At 36.3% G+C, this 23,529-nt stretch overlaps 1 protein-coding gene across 3 annotated transcripts in view; it reads left to right on the top strand.

Moving 5' to 3' along the window:
* The window catches only part of stag1 (STAG1 cohesin complex component), a 135,298-nt gene that overhangs the window by 107,859 nt on the left and 3,910 nt on the right, over nt 1–23,529 (top strand). For all 3 annotated transcript variants that reach the window (XM_008106421.3, XM_062976459.1, XM_062976460.1), the window contains 20 exons: nt 768–866; nt 4,731–4,810; nt 6,830–6,937; nt 9,138–9,252; nt 9,539–9,656; nt 10,071–10,174; nt 10,503–10,595; nt 10,704–10,793; nt 10,965–11,168; nt 12,656–12,726; nt 13,121–13,208; nt 14,194–14,274; nt 14,740–14,832; nt 15,291–15,465; nt 16,818–16,957; nt 18,780–18,881; nt 19,018–19,166; nt 20,052–20,180; nt 20,857–21,062; nt 22,472–22,643. In XM_008106421.3, the coding sequence (XP_008104628.2) occupies nt 768–866; nt 4,731–4,810; nt 6,830–6,937; nt 9,138–9,252; nt 9,539–9,656; nt 10,071–10,174; nt 10,503–10,595; nt 10,704–10,793; nt 10,965–11,168; nt 12,656–12,726; nt 13,121–13,208; nt 14,194–14,274; nt 14,740–14,832; nt 15,291–15,465; nt 16,818–16,957; nt 18,780–18,881; nt 19,018–19,166; nt 20,052–20,180; nt 20,857–21,062; nt 22,472–22,643 (2,417 nt within the window). The remainder of the gene's footprint in view (nt 1–767; nt 867–4,730; nt 4,811–6,829; nt 6,938–9,137; nt 9,253–9,538; nt 9,657–10,070; nt 10,175–10,502; nt 10,596–10,703; nt 10,794–10,964; nt 11,169–12,655; nt 12,727–13,120; nt 13,209–14,193; nt 14,275–14,739; nt 14,833–15,290; nt 15,466–16,817; nt 16,958–18,779; nt 18,882–19,017; nt 19,167–20,051; nt 20,181–20,856; nt 21,063–22,471; nt 22,644–23,529) is intronic.

The raw sequence follows: 23,529 nt of genomic DNA on the forward strand, positions 1-23,529 counted from the left end.
GAAATAACAAGCAAGCTGACCTTGATGGGATGGGCTCCTTAGATAGAGCTGAGCGTTTGGAATTGAGGGTACGGCGTAGTGTAAGAATTTCAAACAGGCGCTGGGAGGTGAGAGGGCAGAGAAATGCTTTCATGTTTTGCAAAGAGTGTTAAAAGGGGTGCGTTCGGAGAAAAGCTGTTGTCAAAGCAACTTTCTCGCTACAGGAGAAGCAAGCTCCAGTTTTCCTGCTGTGCTTTGGATTATATTGCAGCCCATGTATCCATGTTTCTTGGAATTTGTCATGCTCTCCTTGGATGTTGTTTATTCTTTGTAAGCTCTGGACTTATATCTCAAGACTATATTTGTAACTGACTTTTGGTGCTTTACTTTTGCTTTTTGAAGAAAATTTTACTATCTATCTTTAATAAACTAAAAAGACTCAAACCTGCTGTGGAGTTTGTGTGCTAGAGCAAGGTGAATCAAGGCTCAAGTGTGACATTAAGAGTCATACTTGTAACAAAAGCATTCTGCTTGGTGTCACCTGTCAGATTTCTACAGACGACAGTACTGCAGTTTAATCTCATGAAAATGGGGTATCTTTTTTTTCTAAAAGTATAAAAGCCATTACAAGTGATAAGACAAGTACTCTTTGAATTCAGTCACAGTCCAACAGTTGAATAATCAGTCTTAAGAAATATTATTGTTAGATTAAAAGGAATATTTAATAAGTTTTTGTTTGATTTGCTTATTTAGTTCTGTTTCAGTTAATTCTAGTTTTCTTTATTCAGCAAGGTGAAGTGAGATTGAAGTGTCTGAAAGCTTTGCAGAGTTTGTATACCAACAGAGAGTTGTTCCCCAAATTGGAGCTATTTACAAATAGATTTAAGGTAAGTTTATAATGTGTTGTTGAAGGCTTTCATGGCCGGGATCACAGGGTTGTTGTATGTCTTTCGGGCTGTGTGGCCATGTTCCAGAAGTAACGTCAGGAGAGAATACTTCTGGAACATAGCCACACAGCCCGAAAGACATACAACAACCCTAAGTTTATAATGTTAACAACTGCATAAAAGTTAACCTTTCTTAAAGCTATTTGTATTATTACAATAAAGGTGTCTTGACATTCACATATGTAGGATAAATTTGGGTTTTTAGATTTGTTGCTTTGAGCGTTATAATTCAATTAGCTGAAAAAGTTTTCTAAAAACCTTTTTTGGAATTTGTGTGACATAATGTGCTATGATGTGTGAATTACAGTTGGGTTTTGTGATGCAACTCCTTTTGATATTATAAATTTCAGACTTGGGGAAAAATATCTTAACCTGCACTGTAGGCTATATAAATAGCTTTATTGATCTGTGTCTGCTGTTTTGTCTTAGCAGCATAGTAGGATTTTGTGTTTCTTTTTTATTTTTCATGTTTTGAATACATATCTCTTTTCTTGCAATTTACTTTTCCTTTATGCCCCATCTCTTGTGACTTTCTGTATGTTGTTATCAAAATTATTTGTTACTCGTTTCTCTTCACGGTTCAAGGCAGGCCACAGCACATTTAAAATATCACCATGAAATACATATATTAAAATACATAGTACAAAGATTAAAATACAATAGAATAGATGTACATTTAATAACTTTCTTCAGAACATAATCCCCTAATAACTGTAAACCACAGTGTATGGAGCTTGCAACCTTATTTTCACTCTCCCAAACCCAGCAACTGTCCACACATACCTTGAATGCTATCATGAAAAAAGTAATGAAAAATATTTTCTTGCCCTCACGACTGCCATTATTTCCTTTAAAAAAAGACTGCTGCACATTTTGTTTACAAGCAGATTTGTGCTTCAAGGTGGCTTAAAAGAATATGAACCTGCTTATTAAAAGGTTTACAAGGACTGGAAACTTTTCTTTTAAAGAGAAAAAAAATGACATTGAAAAACTTTTTTTGTAATAGTTGGGAGTCACATTTGGGGATTATAAAATTGTCTTGCAGCCTGCATGCTGCCCACCCCTACTGTAAACATGCTAGCATATGTGTTTGGACATTTTCTATTTACCCAACATCTTTTTTTCTGAATAAATTTTTGCTCTTCATGGCCCTATTGCTATTGAAATAGAATTTTGGTTCATTAAAGAGAAAGATTTGTATTCTTTTTTTTTAAAGACTTGAATTCATATTCTTTTGAACTCATAGTTGTCAACACATTATTTAATCTTTAGAATCATTTGAGCTTTTGTGGGGAATATTCTGCTCTGAAGTTCAAGTCAGATTCTAGGGACACGTAAAATAGGCCTTCTTTTAAGAACATATTACAGTACTTAGAAATAAAACGTTTAACCATGTGTTACAGTTTATTGTCTCAAGAACTGAGACATAAACTCTTTCTCATTTCTAACTCCTGAATTATGTGCTCAACTTAGTTGGCTGATTTCTCAGACATATCTATCAAGTTCTACAGTATATTTTTATACAAACCATTAAAATCATTTAGGTCAGAGAACTGCTTTAGTCTTTGAAACTTGAATTTCAAAGGTTCAGGGAATTGAATGCATCAAATTTATTCTTCTTTATGGGCAATCATAATGGAATTCCCAAGACAGTAGACAGGTGGTGATTTTGGCAACAGTAAAATGACAGGTATTTCTATCTCATCTGCATATAAAAGATTTATGTATAGGCAAAACTTTAACATCCATCAAAGATTTTATATTTTCTTGACATCAAATCTAAAAGCTAGTGTTATATGTTCTTAAGGCCTCATCTTTTGGGCTTCTGTGGGAAACATCTTTACAGCTTACACCATTGAAAGAGTTACCTTCTGAGTAGCAATAACATCATTAAGAAGGATTTTGCTATTTCTGTTCTGTCATTCAACAAGAACTTATTCCACTTTGCTAGAAATCGTGATTAAGGGTTGCTTCACTGCACCTGTCGGAATTAAGCATGAGGAGTCATTCTGCAGAAGTATAGAGGATCAATCCCCCTCCCCTGTGTGTTGGCTTGCAAATTAGAAGCATACTACAATATGTGGGCAACGCACAAGAGGATCACATGGCTGGTCCAGCATGCAAGAGTTAACTCCACATAATTGTAGATTTCTCTTTGGCATTTCTGCAGAAAGACTCTTCATGACGAGTAGCAATACATTTAATTAATCAATATAGTCTATTCCACATTTGTTAACATCCAGATACAAATGCAGGAAAGTGTTCATGTAATTTAGATAACTTAACAAACTGATTAGAACAAATAATAGTGAAAAGAGAGTATGCAAACCCTAAGAAGCTACATTTGGCATTGTATGCCATTGTTTGAATAAATATGTTTGAGTCTCAGGTATGTGATCTTTTTTCAAGGACTGCTGTAAGGAAATAACTGGGAATATTGACTTCCTAGTTCAAACAAATTGCTGGTCGTTACTCCATCCAAATTGGAAACTGGTTGTTACAAATTATGCATATAGTCATGGTACTGTATTACTGTGTTTTATGGATGTTACTACGTCTAAGCTTCTCTTCACTCCAAGACACATTATGCATTTTTTTTAAAAGGGTGTGTGGAAAAAGTGAAAGCGTAATACAGCTCAGGTGAAGTAAATATACCCTGTGACTAATTCCTATTCTTTTCATGCTATATAAAAAGGTTGGGAATTTTTTTACCTGTCAAGAACTGCCTTCTTGTTGAGGGTTTCATGCTTATTTGCTGTCAAGTCAGTTCACCTATGAATGAGAGACCTCCAAGATCCCTGTTTATCAGCCACCTTGCTCAGGTCTTAGATATTCATGACTGCGCCTTTCTTAACTGATTCAATTCATCTGAAATCCCATCCTTCTTTCTTACAGCCTTTTCCAATGAGTCATGTTATCTCACATGTCCAACGTAAAAAGAGCCTTAGTTTAATCATCTTCTTTTCTTCTGAGAGTTGAAACTCTTAAGACCCTACTCGTTGTCTTTTTGACTGTTCATGGTACTCATAGACTCTAATTTAATTTCATCCTGTCAGTTTTCTTCATTATTAAGGATTCACAATCATACACAGAAAGTGGAAATATTATGGTCTGGTTTATTTTGAACTTGGTATTTAATTATATGTCTTTGTACTTGAAAGTCGTATCAAGCTCCTTCATGGCTGCCTTTTCAAATTATGGTTTAAATCTTTTACTACAAAATCCATATGAGTTAAAACCTAAGCCAAGCTATAAGAAGTCTTTAACTACCTCAGTGTCTCCATTGCCCACTTTAAATATATATAAGCCCTTTGTAATCATTATTTTTGTCATCTTAGTGTTCAGCAGAAACCCTGCCTTTGCATTCATCTTTCATCTCAAGTTGTTCCAAGTGTTTGCGTTTTCCTGCAAATAATGTGGTGTATATTGCTGTTCCTTTCTCCAGTTTCCATGCCTCCTCCTTCCGTGCCTATGTCTGTGTTTCTCATAATCACTTCTCTCTTCCTGTCCAACTGGGAAGTAAAGGGATCACTTTCAGAGGCCTTTTTTTGGGGGGGACGGGGCGGGGGGGGGGAGTCAAGACCATAATGTCTTTAAACCGGTGGCTGCAAATAGTTCACCCCATTGTGTAAAACTGAGGGGTTGTTTTTAAATGCTTGCCTGTTAGTCATTCATTGTTATGGGTAATAAAAGAGCTTGCTTTTATGACTCAACTTTCTCTTTTTGGAAATACCTGTTTTTTCATACTTACTTCATAGGGGAGGCACCATGATCAGTAAATATCTGTGGGGGTTTTTTTTCCAGGATCGCATTGTATCAATGACACTTGATAAGGAATATGATGTTGCTGTAGAAGCCATCCGATTAGTTACTCTAATACTTCAGTGAGTATATTTTAAGGTAGTACAATTTCAATTTGCCAGAAATATTTTTACTAGCAATATAATTCTTCTATGTAATGAAAGATAACTCAATGCTTAATTCACATAATGCTCCATTATAGCTGACTTTGTATCTTTTTGGCTTTCAAATTCTATTTATATTGATCATATACCCTTGTGTTAACTCTTCCCAAAGGTAATAATACTTGGTTACAAAATGGAATATGTATGATTCTGTGTAATGCAAACTTATCACCTCTCCACAGCCATTCCCATAATTTCGTTTAACTGTGGAGTAGTGCTGGGTCTACTGACAACCACAGTTGTCCTTGTAAAATCAGGACATAAAACCTATTTCAAACTATTACACGTACTGTCCTAATTAAAGTTAAATGTGACTGGCTGTATTGTTCCATTTATGGTTTAGTCTTCCCACAGAAGCTTGCCAGGCACCGAAGAGCAAGCACAGGTTTTGTTAGCTTTTGAAGCTATAATTTAATATCCAGTAGTGCTTTATAGCTTTTATTATCTTCATTGCTGCATTAGTCTGTTAAGGTTTTATTTTTATTTTATTGTTGAATTATTGGTTTATTATATTATTTTAGTTACTCAGGAAAAGTATCTGCAGGGCAGAATATAAATCATAAAAGCAAATTACAGGATGGAGGAAGATTTTTGTGTTCTCCACTTTTTCTCTTCTGCAGGATTTTTTGCATATGGCTGACAGATTGGGGATGGATTATATTCTGTGATTTCTACCATGTAAAGGAAACATCAACAACCTGTCTGCCTTTATTAAACAAATAAAAACATGGTTTGTCAGGTGTGCTTTCGAACAACCAATGACATGATAGACCCCTCTCTTTGATACACTGTTTCCTCGTTCTTTATTTTCCTTCCTACCTACCCTACCCCAAACTATCTCAGGAAATGCTTCGACACTTGTCCAGGCACTTTATTAATGGTCTTGAAACCATACACTTTTTGACTTGAACGCCCCCATTTAATCAGTTGATGGTGTTGTTTGTTTTATGACCTGTTCCTTATCTATGGTATTATATTGTATTTTATGTTTTAATTGTTTATTATATCTGAATGTTGTGTTGATACTGTTTTTTAGTTTTTTATATTGTTTTTAACTTGTCACATTTTGTTTCTGTTTTGGGCTTGGCCCCATGTTAGCTGCCCCGAGTCCCTTCGGGGAGATGGTGGCAGGATAGAAAAATAAAGTATTATTATTATCATCATCATCATCATCAGAGAAACTTGCAGTGCCAGTGTGATGGAATGCATTTTAGGTCTTTTGAATACTTGCAGGTTTGATGGCAGAAGGGTTTAATAGAAAGTGGATCTGCTTTTCATATCAGAATAGGCCTGATAATCCCTTACAGAAATAATGGCTCCTTGCAAAACTAGGAAGCAGAATCTAGTCCTTTATATTTGAAGTCCACAAACCTTCATTGGGCATGAATGTCTTTTAAAACCAGAATATCTGGAGATTGTGCTTCCTTATGTTTGTGAAATGGAATTCTAAAAATGAAAATTATAATAGAGTCCTACCAGGTTATAATAAACGTTTTGTAGGTTTTTGTCCCACAAGTATGGGGATTGTTCTGTAACTTATTGGTCTACATGGATACACAGATAGTCTTTATATCCTCCCAAATTTTGAACTTTCGAGTATATACTATGAAATAGTAAGGGTTTTTTCTTGACATTTTTGAAAGTTATTTCTGTATATTTCAGCATCTAATGTTTGTAGGAAAAATTGTTGTAATGTAATTTTGAATAAGACTCGGATACACTTATGTAAGTTTATTCTGCTAAATGAGGGTTTGGAAAACTTCGTTCTGCATGCTTAATTTGCCCCATGGACACTCCCAGTCAAGCCTAGCCTCTTGCAGTCTATCAGAGAGAAGAATCCATATTGATACGTCCAATCAGTTATGGTATATTATTCCTGCTCATGGTAAAACTGAAACTGAGTGCCTCAATTCAAGTGGATTTTTGAAACTTTTTCAGTGGAAGTGAAGAAGCTTTGTCCAATGAAGACTGCGAGAATGTTTATCATTTGGTGTATTCTGCACATCGACCTGTTGCAGTAGCAGCAGGAGAGTTTCTTCACAAAAAGTAAGCCTATCCTCTATATATATCTTTAAAGATAAATATTGACGAAGTTAGAAGGCAATTGTTAGAGGCATGGTGGATAAATTGATAACGTAGCATTTCAGTTTTGTAAGCCATTATTTGAAAAGAAAGGTCCTCTAAAAATGATAGTTATAATATTAACGCTTTAACTGCATTTTTGTTTGATGCTATGATGGAAAAATAATTTAATAATATGACTGATATCATCAAAAGGTTGCATCAGATTCCCATAGCATGTTTTGAGTTAAATGAAATATTTATGTGCCCAGTTGCATGGATGAATACTTAAGTCTTCTTCTCTCTATCAAATGTTAGAGTCTACATCAAATTAGCTCCTAGTCGTATGTTTTAAATTTCCTATTTAATTTAATTTGTTAATATTTTATTTGTGTGCATGTTTGGATTTTTTTATTCAGATTATTCAGTGTTAACATGAGCTACCTTAACTCTCATTTTTGGGAGAAAGGTGGAATATAAATCTAAAAACATCTGCCATGTAACTTCTGAAGCATTTTCAATCATTGTGGCCTTAGCTTAGCTGTCATTCACTGTATTAGGCTTCCTTATTATACTAATGTTTACTTGTGAATTAATACAACTAATTCTATATTCATATCCCAGATGTTCCTTCGGATTTTTAGGCTTTAGCATAAAGGAACAAAGATGTTGCAAATTGCTATCTCAGTCTGTGTACCCAATCTGAAAAATTGTCTGCTTCACAGAGTGCTTGTGGTTGTGGATAAGAATTGTCGCAAGTACTTTTACTAGTTGTACTATAAAACTGTGTATATAATATGTAGTTACCTACAAAATATTGATTACCCTTTCACTTAATAGCAATTTACTAAAGAATTGTTTTGGATCTTTGTCAAATAAACCAATGGTTGCACAACCAAATATTGATTTAATTTTCCATGCATGTATCTTATTAGAATATCCATAAAAGCCATCTCCAGTATGGAACATTTTAAGATTACCAATATTTAGATTATCTTACTGTATATCATCTATATCTGTATCATGATATTTCTTCTTTTATTTGCATAACTTCTAAAATACAAAGAAAAGGTCTTCGTGATATAAGATAATGAATACCCTTTTAAATTAAGAGAGTATCACATGATTCTGAAATAGAAAATTATGCCTCTCCTCAGCTTGATATTAATGATCCACATGATGCAGATGATATAGTTGTGATAGAGATATGACTTCATACAAATACATATTTAATGCTACCTGAAGTAGGTACATTGAAAACAGGATAAAAAGAATGAAAGGGAAACAATGGAATAATTTTACTGTACCGTAAATAGATTCATGAGTAATTACACTTAGTTTTATAAACAGCAACTCATATGGAGCTCAGTCCCAAGTCTCAGGCCAATTAAAGTGTTAGGTGGGAGATCCTACACTTGAGAGATTCAGTTTCTAGTTTCTGCTGAGCCATGAAACTTGTTGGATGGCATTGGTCTAGTCTGACCTACCTCAACATTATGGTCAGAATAAAATATGGAGGAGAACTATGTATGCCACCTTGAGTCCATTGGAGGAAAGGCAGAATATACAGCCGGCCCTTCATATCCACAGAATCTGTATCAATGCATTTCACCATCCACTGCTTGAAAATCTTCTCCCCCAAACATTCAAAAAAGCAAACTTTGTGATTTTGTCACGTTATATACTATTTACCATTGTATATAATGGGACTTGAGCAGATGTTGGTGTCCACGAGGGGTCCAGCACCAAACCTTAATGGATAGCAATGTATCCAAGACATTAATAACGCTCTTCTACAGATTACGAACAGTAGCATATATGCATTAAAATATCACAGCCACTCTGCATCAGTGTTTTGAATCAGTTCTTGATACTGACCTATTACACTATTTCCCAAATACTTATTTCTGGCCTTCATTGTTATCGCTTGTCTTATTTTTGTAGTGGTGGTGTTAGCAATTACCTGCTGGAAAGAACCTCCTTCATATATGCTCTTCCACAGATGATAGATAGCTTAATAGAAATAAGAAAGCCCTAGTTTTGGCAAGGTTCCTACAGAAGAACCTATACTTGCCAGTAAATGTTTGCTTTGGTTTCATCATATCTGATGGGATAATAAATTTGCTCCTAGAAAGCTCAGCCAGAAAACTTGTTAAATTGAAAGGTACTGTATTCTTTCTTGTAGATTGTTTAGTCGTCACGACCCTCAAGCAGAAGAAGCTCTGGCCAAGAGGAGAGGGCGGAATAGTCCAAACGGAAATCTTATTAGGATGCTTGTTCTTTTCTTTCTAGAAAGTGAGGTAAAATTGTGTTTTTCAATTCTTGTATAAGTTCTTAAATTTTAGCAACTTTTTTTTCTATTGATAGTATATCTTGTGCTGCCCGTCTTTCACTGGATTACGTTAGGCAAGTCACACTCAGTTTCAGAAACGCAAAGGCCAACCCCCTCTGAAGTGTTTTACTGAGAAAACCCCGTAATTATCACTTTCAGAAGTGACTTGAAGGCACACAACAATGACAAAAAGCAAATATGAAGTAATATGCCTATGTGCAGTACCTAATATTAAATGATTCTGTTATTTCTAGTTACATGAACATGCAGCTTACCTGGTGGACAGTTTATGGGAGAGCTCTCAAGAATTGTTAAAAGACTGGGAATGCATGACAGAATTGCTGCTAGAAGAGCCTGTTCAAGGCGAAGAAGGTACTTATCAGTTATATTGTCAGTATTATATAGACTGGTCCTTCCATTTTAGGAATACATAGAATGCTCAGATGACAATCACTTAAACTGCTGCGTTTTGAGACAGGAGTCAGCAGTTGTCAGGGACTTGTGGCCACATTGGGGCATTGCACCATTTTTTTTTAACAAGTCAATGTTTTCCACTGTGTTTTCCACTTTTTTTGTTTTGCCACTTTTTTTGGTCCTTTTTAGTCATTTTCGGTCAGGAAAGATATTTTTTTAATAGAAACCAACCTTTTGATCCAATAAAGTCTTTAATTCCTTAAAAAATCTTTAAAATTCCAGTATTTAAATGTACAGTACTTAAAGTATTAACAGTTTAGACATAATACCTCTTATTCCCTTTGTTTTTTTTCTTGCTATATCTTGTTATAGCAATGTCTGATCGGCAGGAAAGTGCACTTATAGAACTGATGGTATGTACAATTCGACAAGCTGCAGAAGCACATCCTCCAGTGGGCAGGGGAACTGGGAAAAGGGTACGTTTTCAAAATTATTTTTCACATAGAACTTTATCACTAATGTTTATATTTTATTTTATTCTTGAACCAGCAAAGTCTTTTAAGTGTAAGGTCTTGACAGATTCATGTATAATTTTGTAATTACGTAATTTACAGTTAAACATTCCAAGCTGTACAATTGCAGTTCCGATATGGAATTATAGTGGAACATAATGAAAAAAACATACAAAATTTACTGAAAAGAGCACACTGAATTTTTTAAAAATTTATTTATTTGCTATTGCTGTACTAATTAGGCGTTGACACTATGACTCTTCATGATGTAATACACTCCTAACTTTTACAGGTTTTAACAGCAAAAGAAAGGAAAACCCAGATAGATGACCGAAACAAACTAACGGAACACTTCATTATTGCACTTCCCATACTATTGTCAAAGGTATATCAACAAAAATGTTATTTCCTAATACTGATTATATCATTCCTTTTTTGAATCGTGTATGTTTGTTTTTCTTATTTTTTTTTCATCTTCTGTTTCTGTTGCCAGTATTCTGCTGATGCAGAGAAGGTTGCAAACCTTCTTCAAATCCCTCAATATTTTGACTTGGAAATTTACAGTACAGGAAGAATGGAGAAGGTATAGTAAACTAAAATTACTGATTTGCTTAACCTCCAATAACCCAAATGATACTGAATTACATTGAAGTATTGGTGTTGGTTTTTTGTTTCATTGCTGCCTCATGTTTATCTTCAGTGATGCTCTAATGTTTAGGTTCAGAAATGACAAATTTTCCTCTCTGTTTCACAGCATTTGGATGCACTGTTGAAACAGATAAAATTTGTTGTAGAAAAGCATGTAGAAACAGATGTTCTTGAAGCTTGCAGTAAAACCTACAGCATTCTATGCAGTGAAGAATATACCATTCAAAATAGAGTCGACATCGCTCACAGCCAGCTTATTGATGAATTTGTGGATCGATTCAACCATTCTGTAGAGGATCTATTAAATGAGGTTTGAATCTTCTCTTCTCTCTCTCTCTCTCTCTCTCTCTCTCTCTCCCCCCCCCCCCACATTAGTGCCAGAACTTTCATAATCTGATTGATTGATTGTTCATATTCCAGTATTATTGTATAGTAGAATCATAAGACAAGAAAGCATAGAAACATGTTACAATATGAGAAAAAAACCCCATGAAGATTAATACAAGAGAGAAAAATCAATTTCTGTTTTCATGATTTAGGGTTTGGTTAGCACTGGGTTGTGGAGTGATATGATGCAAAGAAATTGAACAATAAATTAAATTTGAATGGATTTTTGGTGTGACTTTTGCATATATAGTTTAATTCGGTAACCATAGAGGGTATAGTGAAATAATTTTTAAAAAGACAATTGCCTTCTGTAAAAGGCAGTGTGTTTTTATGTAACTGTTACAATGTTATTTCTTGATCTTTTTTTAAAAGAGATAAATAGAAAGCAATACTGTTATTGAGAGTGATTACAGTATAGTGGTTTGAGTGCTGGACTAGGACTGTAGAAGGCCAGGGTTTGAAGCCCAGTTCTGCTGGGGAAGCCCATTGGATGACCTTTGGCAAATCAGACTCAGGAAGGCAATGGCAAACTTCCTCTGAACAAATCTTGCCAAGAAAGCCCCATGAAAGGGTTGTGCTAAGTCAGAATTTTCTTGAAGCCAGATAACAACAAACTTCGTTATGTCCAATCATTTTTATGTTTATCCTTAAAAAATAGGATATAAACAGTATTCACAAGAGCCATGAGACTGAACGTGGCTCCTGGTTTAGATCAGATATGTGTTAAATGAACAAATTTTATGTCACTCATACTGTGTCACAAATTTATGTCACTCATTTTATGGATAATACCCTTAGTATTATCCATAAAAGTTTTATATCTTTTCTTTGGTCTTTCCTCTGGTCTTGTAAGTAATTGCTCAGTCTGAGGCTATTCAACATTTAGCGGTCTGTTTTTGTTTAAAAGAAGACATTGTTCATCTAGGAATTTTGAAGCTTAAAATAAAAGTTTATGTTGCAAACTACTGTCAAGTTAGAGCTCATCCTTTATTTCAGTTTGTGGATGAATTTCATATTGCTTTGCATCAAAATCTTGCTACAGGCTTTCAAACAACCAGCAGCAGTTCCCATGGATTCTGGCATCTACTGTCAGGATTTATGGAATTTAATATAAGTGCCTTGGAATTTTCCATCTAGGATTCATCTATTACTGTACTAGTAATAGATTTGACTGGAAATGAGAAGGAGCAACTTTGTCAAATTGGGCTTGCATCACACAAATATAGCCCTTTTTACCAGCTGGTTCTGAACTTTGGAGAATTAAGAGGCTTTAAAACAAGGGAGATTGGTTATTGAAAGAAACATTTTTCACTTTATTCAGGTGTCTATGCATGAATACTCAGTTACTTCTTAACCAGGTTAACTAAAGTATAAAATACTGAATCCTTTATCGCTGTCTTCTGGTTTCAGGGAGAAGAAGCTGATGATGATGATATATATAATGTTCTTTCTACTTTAAAGAGGTTAACATCTTTTCACAAGTATGTGGATTTACATATTTTTTTAGCCATATCAGATGATGTTATTGTACAATGGGTTGTATTATGTACTGTCTTTTATTTCACATTTTTGTACACTGCCCAGAGGACTGTTGCTATTCACGTGTATGAATAAATTAACAAGTACTGAACTATACATTGAGTAGTTTCAGGAGTTTTGAGATTTTGTTAGGGCTCAATGAATATATTGGAAATGTTTAACTAAGTATACAAAGTTTAAGCAGATGCTCTGAAGCATGTCTTTTGTGATATAAGTCATTGTTAAGGGATGTCATGCAACTGAAACATTAATCCATTTCATCATAGCAGCGGCTTTATTATAACGAACACATTTTTATTTAGTACACCAATGGTTTTTTAAAAATTTGCTTTTCAGTGCTCATGATCTTACAAAATGGGATTTGTTTAGTAACTGCTACAGATTATTGAGGACTGGGATTGAACATGGAGCTATGCCAGAACAGGTAATAATAACAGTTTATGTCTAGAATTTTACTACAGTGCAATCTCATGCTTGTTTACTTAGATATATATTTGACAGAATTGAATTGGCATCATTCATACTAAGTGCATATAGAATTACAACTTTAATAATTTCAGTTTTCCCAGTTAGAAAAAGAAACATAAGGTCAATTGAGTTACAATATTTAAACAGAAAGTAAAATAAATCTCAAAATAGATTTTATTTTTTACTCAATTAGTGTAGCAAATGTGGATTTTCATCATCTTGTTTGTATTTTGATTATGTCATGTTTCCTCATTTGAGAGCTAGAAATTGTACTGTTACAAGATCTATTTTTGAGCCATTTATTACTAAATTATTTTTCATTTAAAAATATGTGGCTGTAAAAAACTGAAAAATAACTTAGATGAAATAATTTCTTGTCTGAGCAAAAAAGCCCTTCCATTCACCCAGTGCGGTTTCCATAATTTTTGCCAGTGTACCTTGAGAAGACAGCAATCTCCTGGCATTTCTCTACATATGAGCTATTTGCTGATTTGCCTATTTGATGCTATTTGATTTTATGATAGGCTGGTTTGTCTACATCTGTAATAAAGAATCAATCAGTGTGTTTCTAGCTAGCTTATGCATTCTTATAATTCTGTGATGCCTCCTTGAGGTTGCTTGGGATGATGATAATAATGTGCCCGAGCAATCTTTGTTCAGGTTAACAAGCCAGATAAGTTCCACTTTAGAGTATGTTTGTTTTCTGTTTAAAGTGTAAATGTTCCTTTAAACAACTTTGAAAGGCAAAGCACCACAATCTGCCCCCCTCTCCAGCTTTTCCTGTTTCTCCTTCAAAATACAAGCTTTTATACAAAAGTATAGCAAAGTAGTAAATTTTGAATATTATGCAGGCTGCTGTTTTTCTTTGAAAATAATTTTTAAATATGCAGAATTGTATAAACCTAGTTTTTAGTATCTTATTTATGTGCTTTCTGTTTCAGATAGTGGTTCAAGCTCTTCAGTGTTCCCATTATTCTATTCTATGGCAGCTAGTGAAAATTACGGAAGGATCCCCTTCAAAAGTAAGGGGTATTTCAGATTTAAGTCTTTCAGTCAGAATCATGCATTTAATTTTCATACTTTTTTGCAGTGTTGGACCTTGTGTGTCTATATGTACATGCATGCTTAGTTGTGTTTTATGCTCTCGACATGGTAGAGGTAGGTTTCATCTAACACTGCTTGCTTCTGTTGAAGCTAAAGAAGATTGTGTACACTAATCCAAAAAACAGGATTGATTTTAGTTGGGAAGACACCACTTTAAAGCAGGGATGAAAAAGCTTTGAAAGCATGAGAGGAGCGGCAAGTAGTGGTTAGTCTTTCTACAAAAGTGGTTGGAATCAAATTAAAAATGCATATGACCATCCCATATCCCTTCGCTCATTATGACTTTCATGCGCAAATGCATAATCCTACTATTACACATTTGTTATTGCTTAACATCAGATTTTGACTAATATGTAAACACACACGCATAATGTTTCCTGCAGGACGATTTGTTAGTGTTGAGGAAAACGGTTAAATCATTTCTGGCTGTCTGCCAACAGTGTCTCTTGAACGTCAACACACCAGTCAAAGAACAGGTAAAAGAAATTTTTCATACCTCTTTTACTAAAAAATGGAATGCTGACTTTGCTTTTTTATTAATGTTTATAATCATTTCAAAAACCTGTTTTATATTCATGTCATTTTTCCTTCTAATGACATGTATGTTCATTTTCGGAGGTTTTCTTGAAGAATAAATGTAAATAGCCACATAGTGAATATGGATTCAGTTGATTGCAAATATGAATACTGATTTAATTCTAAATTGAAAGTCTTAATTTGAAAAGTTTGTCCTTATAAGGCTATCTGAAGATTATATTTTCTGTATTCCCCTCCTGTTTTCTGTCAAAAATGTAACCATGTAAATTGTACATAGCTGAGTCCACATTTGTATTTAAATTTCTGGTTTCCTTGAGGTTCATTTTGAATCTGTGTTCTGATGCTTTTCTAGAAAGAAGTGTGTGCAATGACTGACTGCAGTGATTTTGTATTGTAGGCTTTCATGCTGCTCTGTGATCTTTTGATGATTTTTAGCCATCAGCTGATGAGTGGAGGCCGGGAAGGTCTTCAGCCTTTGGTCTTTAACCCAGATTCAGGCCTGCAGTCTGAACTCCTTAGCTTTGTAATGGACCACGTCTTCATTGACCAAGATGATGAGAATCAGAGCATGGGTATGTATCCATTACCCTGATAAGTATTCAGAGATAATTCCAAAAATAGTAGGGAAAATGTACAAGTGTTTTGTAACACAAATTACCCAATTAATTCTTCAACCTATGTAATTTCCCCATATTTTTCTTCAGCAGTTTTCTTATATTCTACATTCCATTTCTAGGTTACTTTGTGGATGTGTGGAAAATGTAATAGGAGTAATTCATCTGTTTTGGAGAGAGTACAGTAGACTTGTAGAAATGACTGTTTTTTCTCCAAAACACAGTAATGCACAACACTGTTTTGTAAGTGTAGTTTCAAGACAAAGTGGTAGTCCTTGTAATATACTTGAGTGTTAAAAGTAGTATGAGGACAGATGTTTCTCTTGGGCTGATAATAGCATGTTTGTAAAACTGTGAACTGATCATCATTTGAGGTGTAGTTCTTTTTTAAACATTGGCTCAATCAGAAGGTTGAATTTGTGTGTTCATTATATAGTTGCAATAAAAGCACAACTTGTAGTGTTTAAATTCTTAAAGGTACTTATAAATGGCTATGCCAGTGGAAATTACAACTGAATCATATGTATTAAGAACAAACTTAATTTTCAAAAATTCAATCTTTATACCGTATGGCAAACAGAGAACCATTTACACAAAACTGTTGAGATCTCTGTTGAGTTTTGTAGAAATATAAAAGTTCAGGCAAAAAACATGGAGTGGGGAGCCCCAAAGAACTAACAGGAATTAAATATACAGTATGCAGTGGTCACGAAATGCTGGCTGATTTGAACAGGAAGGGAAATGAATACAAAACTGAGGGGGAGGAGAAAGAGAAATTGGACTATTCCAGAATGGGGCAGGGTTCCAATCAGCCAGGAGCACTTAATGATGCAACATTTTCTTGCAGTTTCCACCTGGTGCAGTCTGAATAAAATTACAGTAGAGTCTCACTTATCCAACATTTGCTTTTCCAGCGTTCTGGATTATCCAATGCAGCAGTCAATATTTTTGTAGTCAATGTTTTCAATATATTGTGATATTTTGGTGCTAAATTCGTAAATACAGTAATTACTACATAGCATTACTACATATTGAACTACTTTTTCTGTCAAATTTGTTGTATAACATGATGTTTTGGTGCTTAATTTGTAAAATCATAACCAAATTTGATGTGTAATAATCTCTCCTTATTAACCAACATATTCGCTTATCCAACGTTCTGCCGGCCCATTTATGTTGGATAAGTGAGACTCTACTGTACTTTTTGAAACGTCTACCCATGCTTTACTCATTTGTATGGTGTGCATGCAATAAGACCATTCAGCATCTACTTGAAAGACAACAAGTCTTTTATTTTCTTTGCTATTTAGAAGGAGATGAAGAAGACGAAGCTAATAAAATTGAAGCTTTGCACAAGAGGAGGAATCTTTTGGCTGCCTTTAGCAAGCTTATAATTTATGATATTGTAGACATGCATGCAGCAGCGGATATCTTCAAACATTATATGAAGGTGGGGTTCCACAATTTCTCTTTTCTACTGGTATATACTCCCTATTTAGCTATATACCCCCTATATAGCTAGTGGCTGGAGAATCTAAGTATGTTATAGATATTGGGGGGAGATAGAGGGGGGTATGAAATCAACAAAAGTAATGTGTTACAGCATGTATTACAAGAAATATTTTTGCTAAAACAAAGGCTGCCATTGAGTACAATCCTACAACATTGTTTCCTCACACAAACGTACACGTATGATTCTGTCAAAGGTCAGATGCCAGCCAGTTAGATAAATATAGTTTATTCAAAAATAACTCAAAAAAGCTCAGCACAAAGTCCAGAGAGCTCACAACAATTTAACTTCAGTGTGATTAAACAGTTCAGAGCAAAGAAACCTCAAAAACGCAAACCAGAATATAATCCGGATTATCCGGAGATATAATCCGGATTAAAACCAAAGTGCTTGAAAACAGCTCAAAATTGCAAGGCAGAGTCAAAACGGCAAAACAAACAAGGGCAAGAAATCCCAAAGGCTCAAAACCTCCCCAAAACCCAAAAGTACAGCAAAAAGCCCAAAACTAAAGAGAAAGCCCAAACCGGGCTAAAGTTCTTCGCCAAAAGCGGCGCAGGCAAACAAAGTTGGAAAACGCTGAGGCAATAGCGACAAGCCGCTGCGGAGTCGAAAGCCAAGCCTGATGTCAAGGCTACGAAACGTCGTAGCAAAGTCAAACCGGTCCGGAGTCAGGATTGGAGAACAGTCACGGAGTCGAAGGTGAAGCCAGCGGTCAGCAACGGAACTCAGCCACGAACACGGGAATGATGCCAAGCCGAGTTTAAGAGCGAAGAGATATGCCAAGTCAAGTTCCGGTCCAAGGTCCAAAGGGTGAAGTCGTCACAGCAAGGTCCACGTCGTGGGATAACACAAAGAGCCAAAACGACGGAGGCGAGCAGCAGCTAATGCAAAATAGTAATAACAATGCAGTCCAAGAGAAAACCCACACAGTTCCAGCCCTCCATCGTAGAATAACCTGGATTAACTTATATCAGTTGCAAAGTCCCAAGCCAGTCTTCGGAGTCACGTACAAGAAACCCAATGGTGCCCAACAACACCTTGCCACACGCAAGAACAATGGCCAAAAGCCCCTAATTTATTTAGGTTTCCTTGGGCGTCCAAAAAACCAACGCCTTAGGATCAGGTGTCCCAAACTCCTCATCAGAATCCGAGCTCCAAACAGCCAACGCCCTAGGATCAGGCATTCCAAGTTCCTCATCAGAGCCAGAATCGCCCTGCCCACACCCAACCCTTTCCACACCTGTGGAATTACCCTCATTCCTCCAGGCAGACCATGTGGGGTCTGCTTCTGAAGGAGCCCAGACTTCTCCTGCGTCCTCAGCATCCATGGACCCAGTTTCCTCCCCAAGATCCTCCAGAGCCCATGTCCAGTCCATGCCAACCTCTTCCACCACCACCGGGTCCTCAACAGTCATTCCCACCTCAGGATCCCCTTCCAGATCCCCGAATGAATCCTCATCTGAGGATTCCTCAAGTATTTCCCTGATCCTTTTCCTGTGTAAATCTTCCAATGAGCCTTCCTCCCGAGGCGTCTTTCTTCCCCTCCTGATCCCACCATTAGTACTAACAGCCTCAGAAGACTCATTCACAACAGATTCTGACTGGATTGTTGTCATGTTCTTAAATTCAGCAACCTTTCTAGTAATGATTCCAATAGGAAAAGACTATAATAATTACAAATGAGGGGTACATTTTTAAAAATATTTGTCATGATTAAAGGTTTGGTTGTACCACTAAATGAATGTATTTCTTTTTCCTTTAGTACTACAATGATTATGGGGATATCATTAAGGAGACATTGAGTAAAACAAGACAGATTGATAAAATTCAATGTGCAAAAACACTCATTCTCAGCTTACAGCAGGTAATCAAACTAAATGATAAATTTTACATAAATGATTATATTCTGAATATATAGCAACTGAAATACATCATAAAAGATTCGGTTCTGTTTTGGTTACTGAGTTCACAGTTCAACTGTGTTTTGATTATTTCTCCAGTTGTTTAATGAGCTTGTTCAAGAGCAAGGCCCTAACTTGGACAGGACATCTGCGCATGTCAGTGGTATTAAGGAGTTGGCCCGAAGATTTGCTCTTACTTTTGGCTTGGATCAGATCAAGACAAGAGAGGCAGTGGCCACCTTACACAAGTGAGTAGCCAAGAATATATTAAAACAGTCTATTCATATGATCATTTTAAAATTGGGAATCACAATAGCTTTTCAAATCAAAATTGCAGTATTTCTTGAAATTGTACTGTTGAATGAGGTGAGAAAATGCAAATAAGTACTAGAAATAACTGCAAATAACAGAGATCACTGTATTTCCGGAATTATATGTCACCTAGAAGCTATTAAATGCAAAGAGTGATCCTGTGGAGTAGCGGGGGGCATTAGTCTCATGCAATAAATTATGTCTTGCTTGTGGATACATATTCCCATCTATTAAAGACCCATCTAGTTTAGAAGAGCTCATAGTCATGATTTTCATGTAGACAATTCCAGTTCAGTCTCTAGGATTTCAGTAAGTGTTGGAAGGACCTTTGAAAACTGCCACCAAAATAGCCAGTTTTCAGGCTAATAGACTTGGTTTGACTTGGTATGAGATGTTTTCTATGTTGAACCAAGATAGTTGTGTATATATAAATACTTTCAAGTCACCTTTCATAGTGACTTTCATAGGGTTTTCTTAGGCAAGGAATACTCAGAAGGATTATGCCATTGCCTTCCTCTGAAATGTATTCCTTGGCAATCCCCCATCCAAATGCTAACCAGACCTAACCTGTTCAGCTTCCAAAGACTGGATGCTCATAGTCTTGAGGCTTATCACAATACAAATAGGAAATATTCACTCTGATATGTCAGCAATGGTTATAACAACCAGTTCCTGCATTGCGTCTTCAAAAATGTTCACCTTACGTTTTGTTTCTGCATTTGGGGAGTTCAGCTGAAACACAATTTTAAAAATACTCTCCTAAGAAATACAAATGTAACTCTGTGGCTGTAAATGACTGTGTCCTTTTCATTTTATTTCAGAGATGGCATAGAATTTGCCTTTAAATATCAAAATCAGAAAGGACAGGAATATCCACCTCCTAATCTGGCTTTCTTGGAAGTGCTTAGTGAATTTTCTTCTAAACTCCTGCGACAGGACAAAAAGACAGTGTAAGTAATATTTCATTAGTTGTCAGGATGCATTTTAGCTAAAGTGGTTGTATGTTTTACAATCACTTGTCATGATAATTTTTATAAATAGATTTCTCTCTCAAGGTAATTGTGGCATTCCAAGTTTTTCGTTGTGTTACCACAGCACCCTGTTTCATCCTCCAAAATATAGGCAGTAATTATGTAGTTTCCCAGATGTTAGGCTGCAGGCCCCCGCATTCCTCATTACTGCCGTTGCTAACTATAGAGCTACTAGGAATTGCAATCCATCAGCAGCTGGAAGGATATGCGATCCCTGCTCTAAATACGAACATGGCATGTCCCAAGTACCCATTTCCCAAAAAGCCATTTAGTGAAGCTTGAAAAAACAACCATCTTGCCTCAGTACTGAATACAAGGCAAAGGTGGATCTGAGCCTCAAATTCCAAATCATATATTTGATCCCACATCACTTTATTCCTTACCATATCACACACATATCTCAACATTCATAGTTACATTCTACCATCAAATGACAGCAAAGGCTAGATGTATTATATAATGGATAAAACTTCATATTTGCACCTTTTGAAATAGATCCAGATGTGTACCAGATAGATGATGGTGTCAGAAGTTATATAATGGTCAAAGCTGTTTTATTCATGGTTTTGTCCTTCCTCTTCACCCCCTCTCCTAGTCACACCTACTTAGAAAAATTCCTAACAGAACAGATGATGGAAAGGAGAGAAGATGTATGGCTGCCATTGATCTCCTATAGAAATTCATTAGTTACCGGTGGTGAGGATGATAGGATGTCTGTGAATAGTGGAAGCAGCAGCAGCAAAACATCTTCAGTAAGAAATAAGAAAGGCCGGCCTCCGCTGCACAAGAAAAGAGTTGAGGGTAAGTATGGTTTTGAGGAATGTAGACCAGACTTGAATTAGCATAAAACTAGGCAGTTTCTGTGACTTTACTACAGTATTTAAATAAATTTTATTGAACTGATATTTGTTAGCAAATAACTTCAGTAACAGTTAAATATTAACATTTCATTATGTTACTATTTAAGCGGAAATGAAGAAAGTTAAAAACTTCACATGGCCTTGTGAGAAAACATGACATTGATTTTGTTGTGGGGTTTCTTTCCATCTGTTCAATGAAGTCATCTGGTGGGTATTCATCTGTAACAAAATGACAGCCCCCCAAACCCACCACCAGGTCATTCTAGAATAGGGACCCAGCATGAAGGCAGTGACAAGAGCCAGAGCCAAAAACACTCCCACCACATTACCTTCTCACCCAAATCGGAGAAAGAAAAGCAGCCCTCCCTCCTTATTCACCTTTTTCAGCCCAAGTGGCATTCATCACCATGTAGGTGCTTGAGGTACAGCAGAGCAGTGAAGGCCATTTTAATAAGGGCTTCTTGCATAAGCTTCTCTGCAGAGAGATTTTGGTGGCCATATTTAATAGGGACAGATAGACTTTTGCAGTAAGCTCCTCTTTACTGTTTCAAAAACAACTTGCATGAACTGGCTATTAAAGTACTTTCTGAATCGGCATGAACTTTCTCCAGAAATGAATGAGACCTGCCAACTATGCTGTCCACTTTGAGTTTGCTTTCAGTCATCTTGTAGATGCTCAGACGCATTCTTCCTTTAAATTACACAGGTTTCTTTGCGACTTAAGAACCTGTCTTGAACTCAAAGGTTTAAAACAGTTACAGTTGAAAGTCAAAACGGTATTTTTACTTTTTGATTCCAAATTATATATTTAGAGAAAATCAATACTACTCCGTTGAGGATCTATCCACTATGATTTGCCTCCTTCACCTCAAGCCAAAGGAGTCTTACTTAGACATTACTTTATTACCACTGTCCTTCCCCCCCCCCCCCCCCAACCTCACATACACACCCCATATCACTCTGGCATGTGGTTTGAATAGGTGGGAAAGTGGCAAGTGAACTTTGTACATAATTTCTGTTATGCTTCACAACATTTTGCAGGCTGTGTAAAATATTTAGAAAGATAAATATACTGAATACTCATAGATCCAGCAATGCATTTTGCTTAGTAAATGTCTTACTCTGTTCAACTTAATTAATACACTTGAGCACAATACTACATGAAAGCAATATGTATGTGATGTTCAAAGGCACTGTTTTTGCTTATGACCCACAGCAACATTTCCCAACATGTTTCACTGTACATAGTTGGACTATGACTCCTTGTTTTTAAAGCTTTTATTTATTTCAGTAGAACAATGCATTATACGGTCACTTACATCATTGTAATTGTTTATTACCTTATATCAGATGAGAATCTTGAAGGTTCCTGGCTAAATAGAAATGACAGCATCCAGACTCCAAGTGCTTTACAGACCCCACAGCTCACATCCACAGTGTTGAGAGAGAACACTCGGCAAATTGGCGAGCAAATTCAGGAGCATGAGTCAGAACCTGGGTCTGAACAAGATTTTTTACACAAGTATGTACAAATGTACTGACAAGAGATTTGTGTTGAAAATACTACCAAATTGAAAATTCTGACAACATGCACTTGGACTTCTCAAAGTATGTTTAAGGAAATGCCAAGATGTGTAGTATAATATTACAAAGGTATTCCAATAACTGTCTGATCCAACTTCTGCCACACAGAAATATACAGTTAAGGCCCTTCCATATTATTTAAGTCTAGCTTCATAACTTTCCCCCACCGCCCACCCACTGTCTTCTGGATAATTTAGATCAAACCTGCACAACATACAGCAGGATTTTGGGCAGCCTGAAGAGGCTGCCACTCACTGATTCCAGTTAAGATTTAATAAAGTCAGTCAAAATTTAATAAAGTTTTTAGTCTTATAAGACAAAGAGCCTCACCAAACTAACTCCCCCCCCCCCCCCCATAATACCATAGAATTAAGCTCTGGCAGTTAAAACAGGCACCTTACCTGCCCCATAGCCTTTCCCTGACTAGTTCGTTCCCCTTTGCTGGCAAAGACGATTCCCTCCACACACAGATCCAACCTTGGCAAGGTGAACAGGGAACAAGGAATGCAGCCTACGTAGAGGCTCATCCTGGCTTCCCCCTCCCATTCTCCTCCCCTTTACCTATGGCATCCATGCCACATACCCAGAAAAGCCACCTGCACCACAGTGGGGTCCACTCAGGAAGACTGATGGGGATCCCGAGGACTTGCTTGTGTCTCCTGCTATTAGCAGTGCCACCTGCCTGCTGCTTCACCTCTGTGGGGGCAGGAGGAGCCATGTTGGCCCAGCTGGGAAATGGAAGGGTGGGAGACTCATGTTTAAGAAGATGAATTGTGGGTTTTGGACCTAATTTGAAACTCCAACATAGTATGACAGTTATTAAT

This window comes from Anolis carolinensis, chromosome 3, assembly GCF_035594765.1.
Source record: "Anolis carolinensis isolate JA03-04 chromosome 3, rAnoCar3.1.pri, whole genome shotgun sequence".
In the NCBI taxonomy this organism is placed as follows: domain Eukaryota; kingdom Metazoa; phylum Chordata; class Lepidosauria; order Squamata; family Dactyloidae; genus Anolis; species Anolis carolinensis.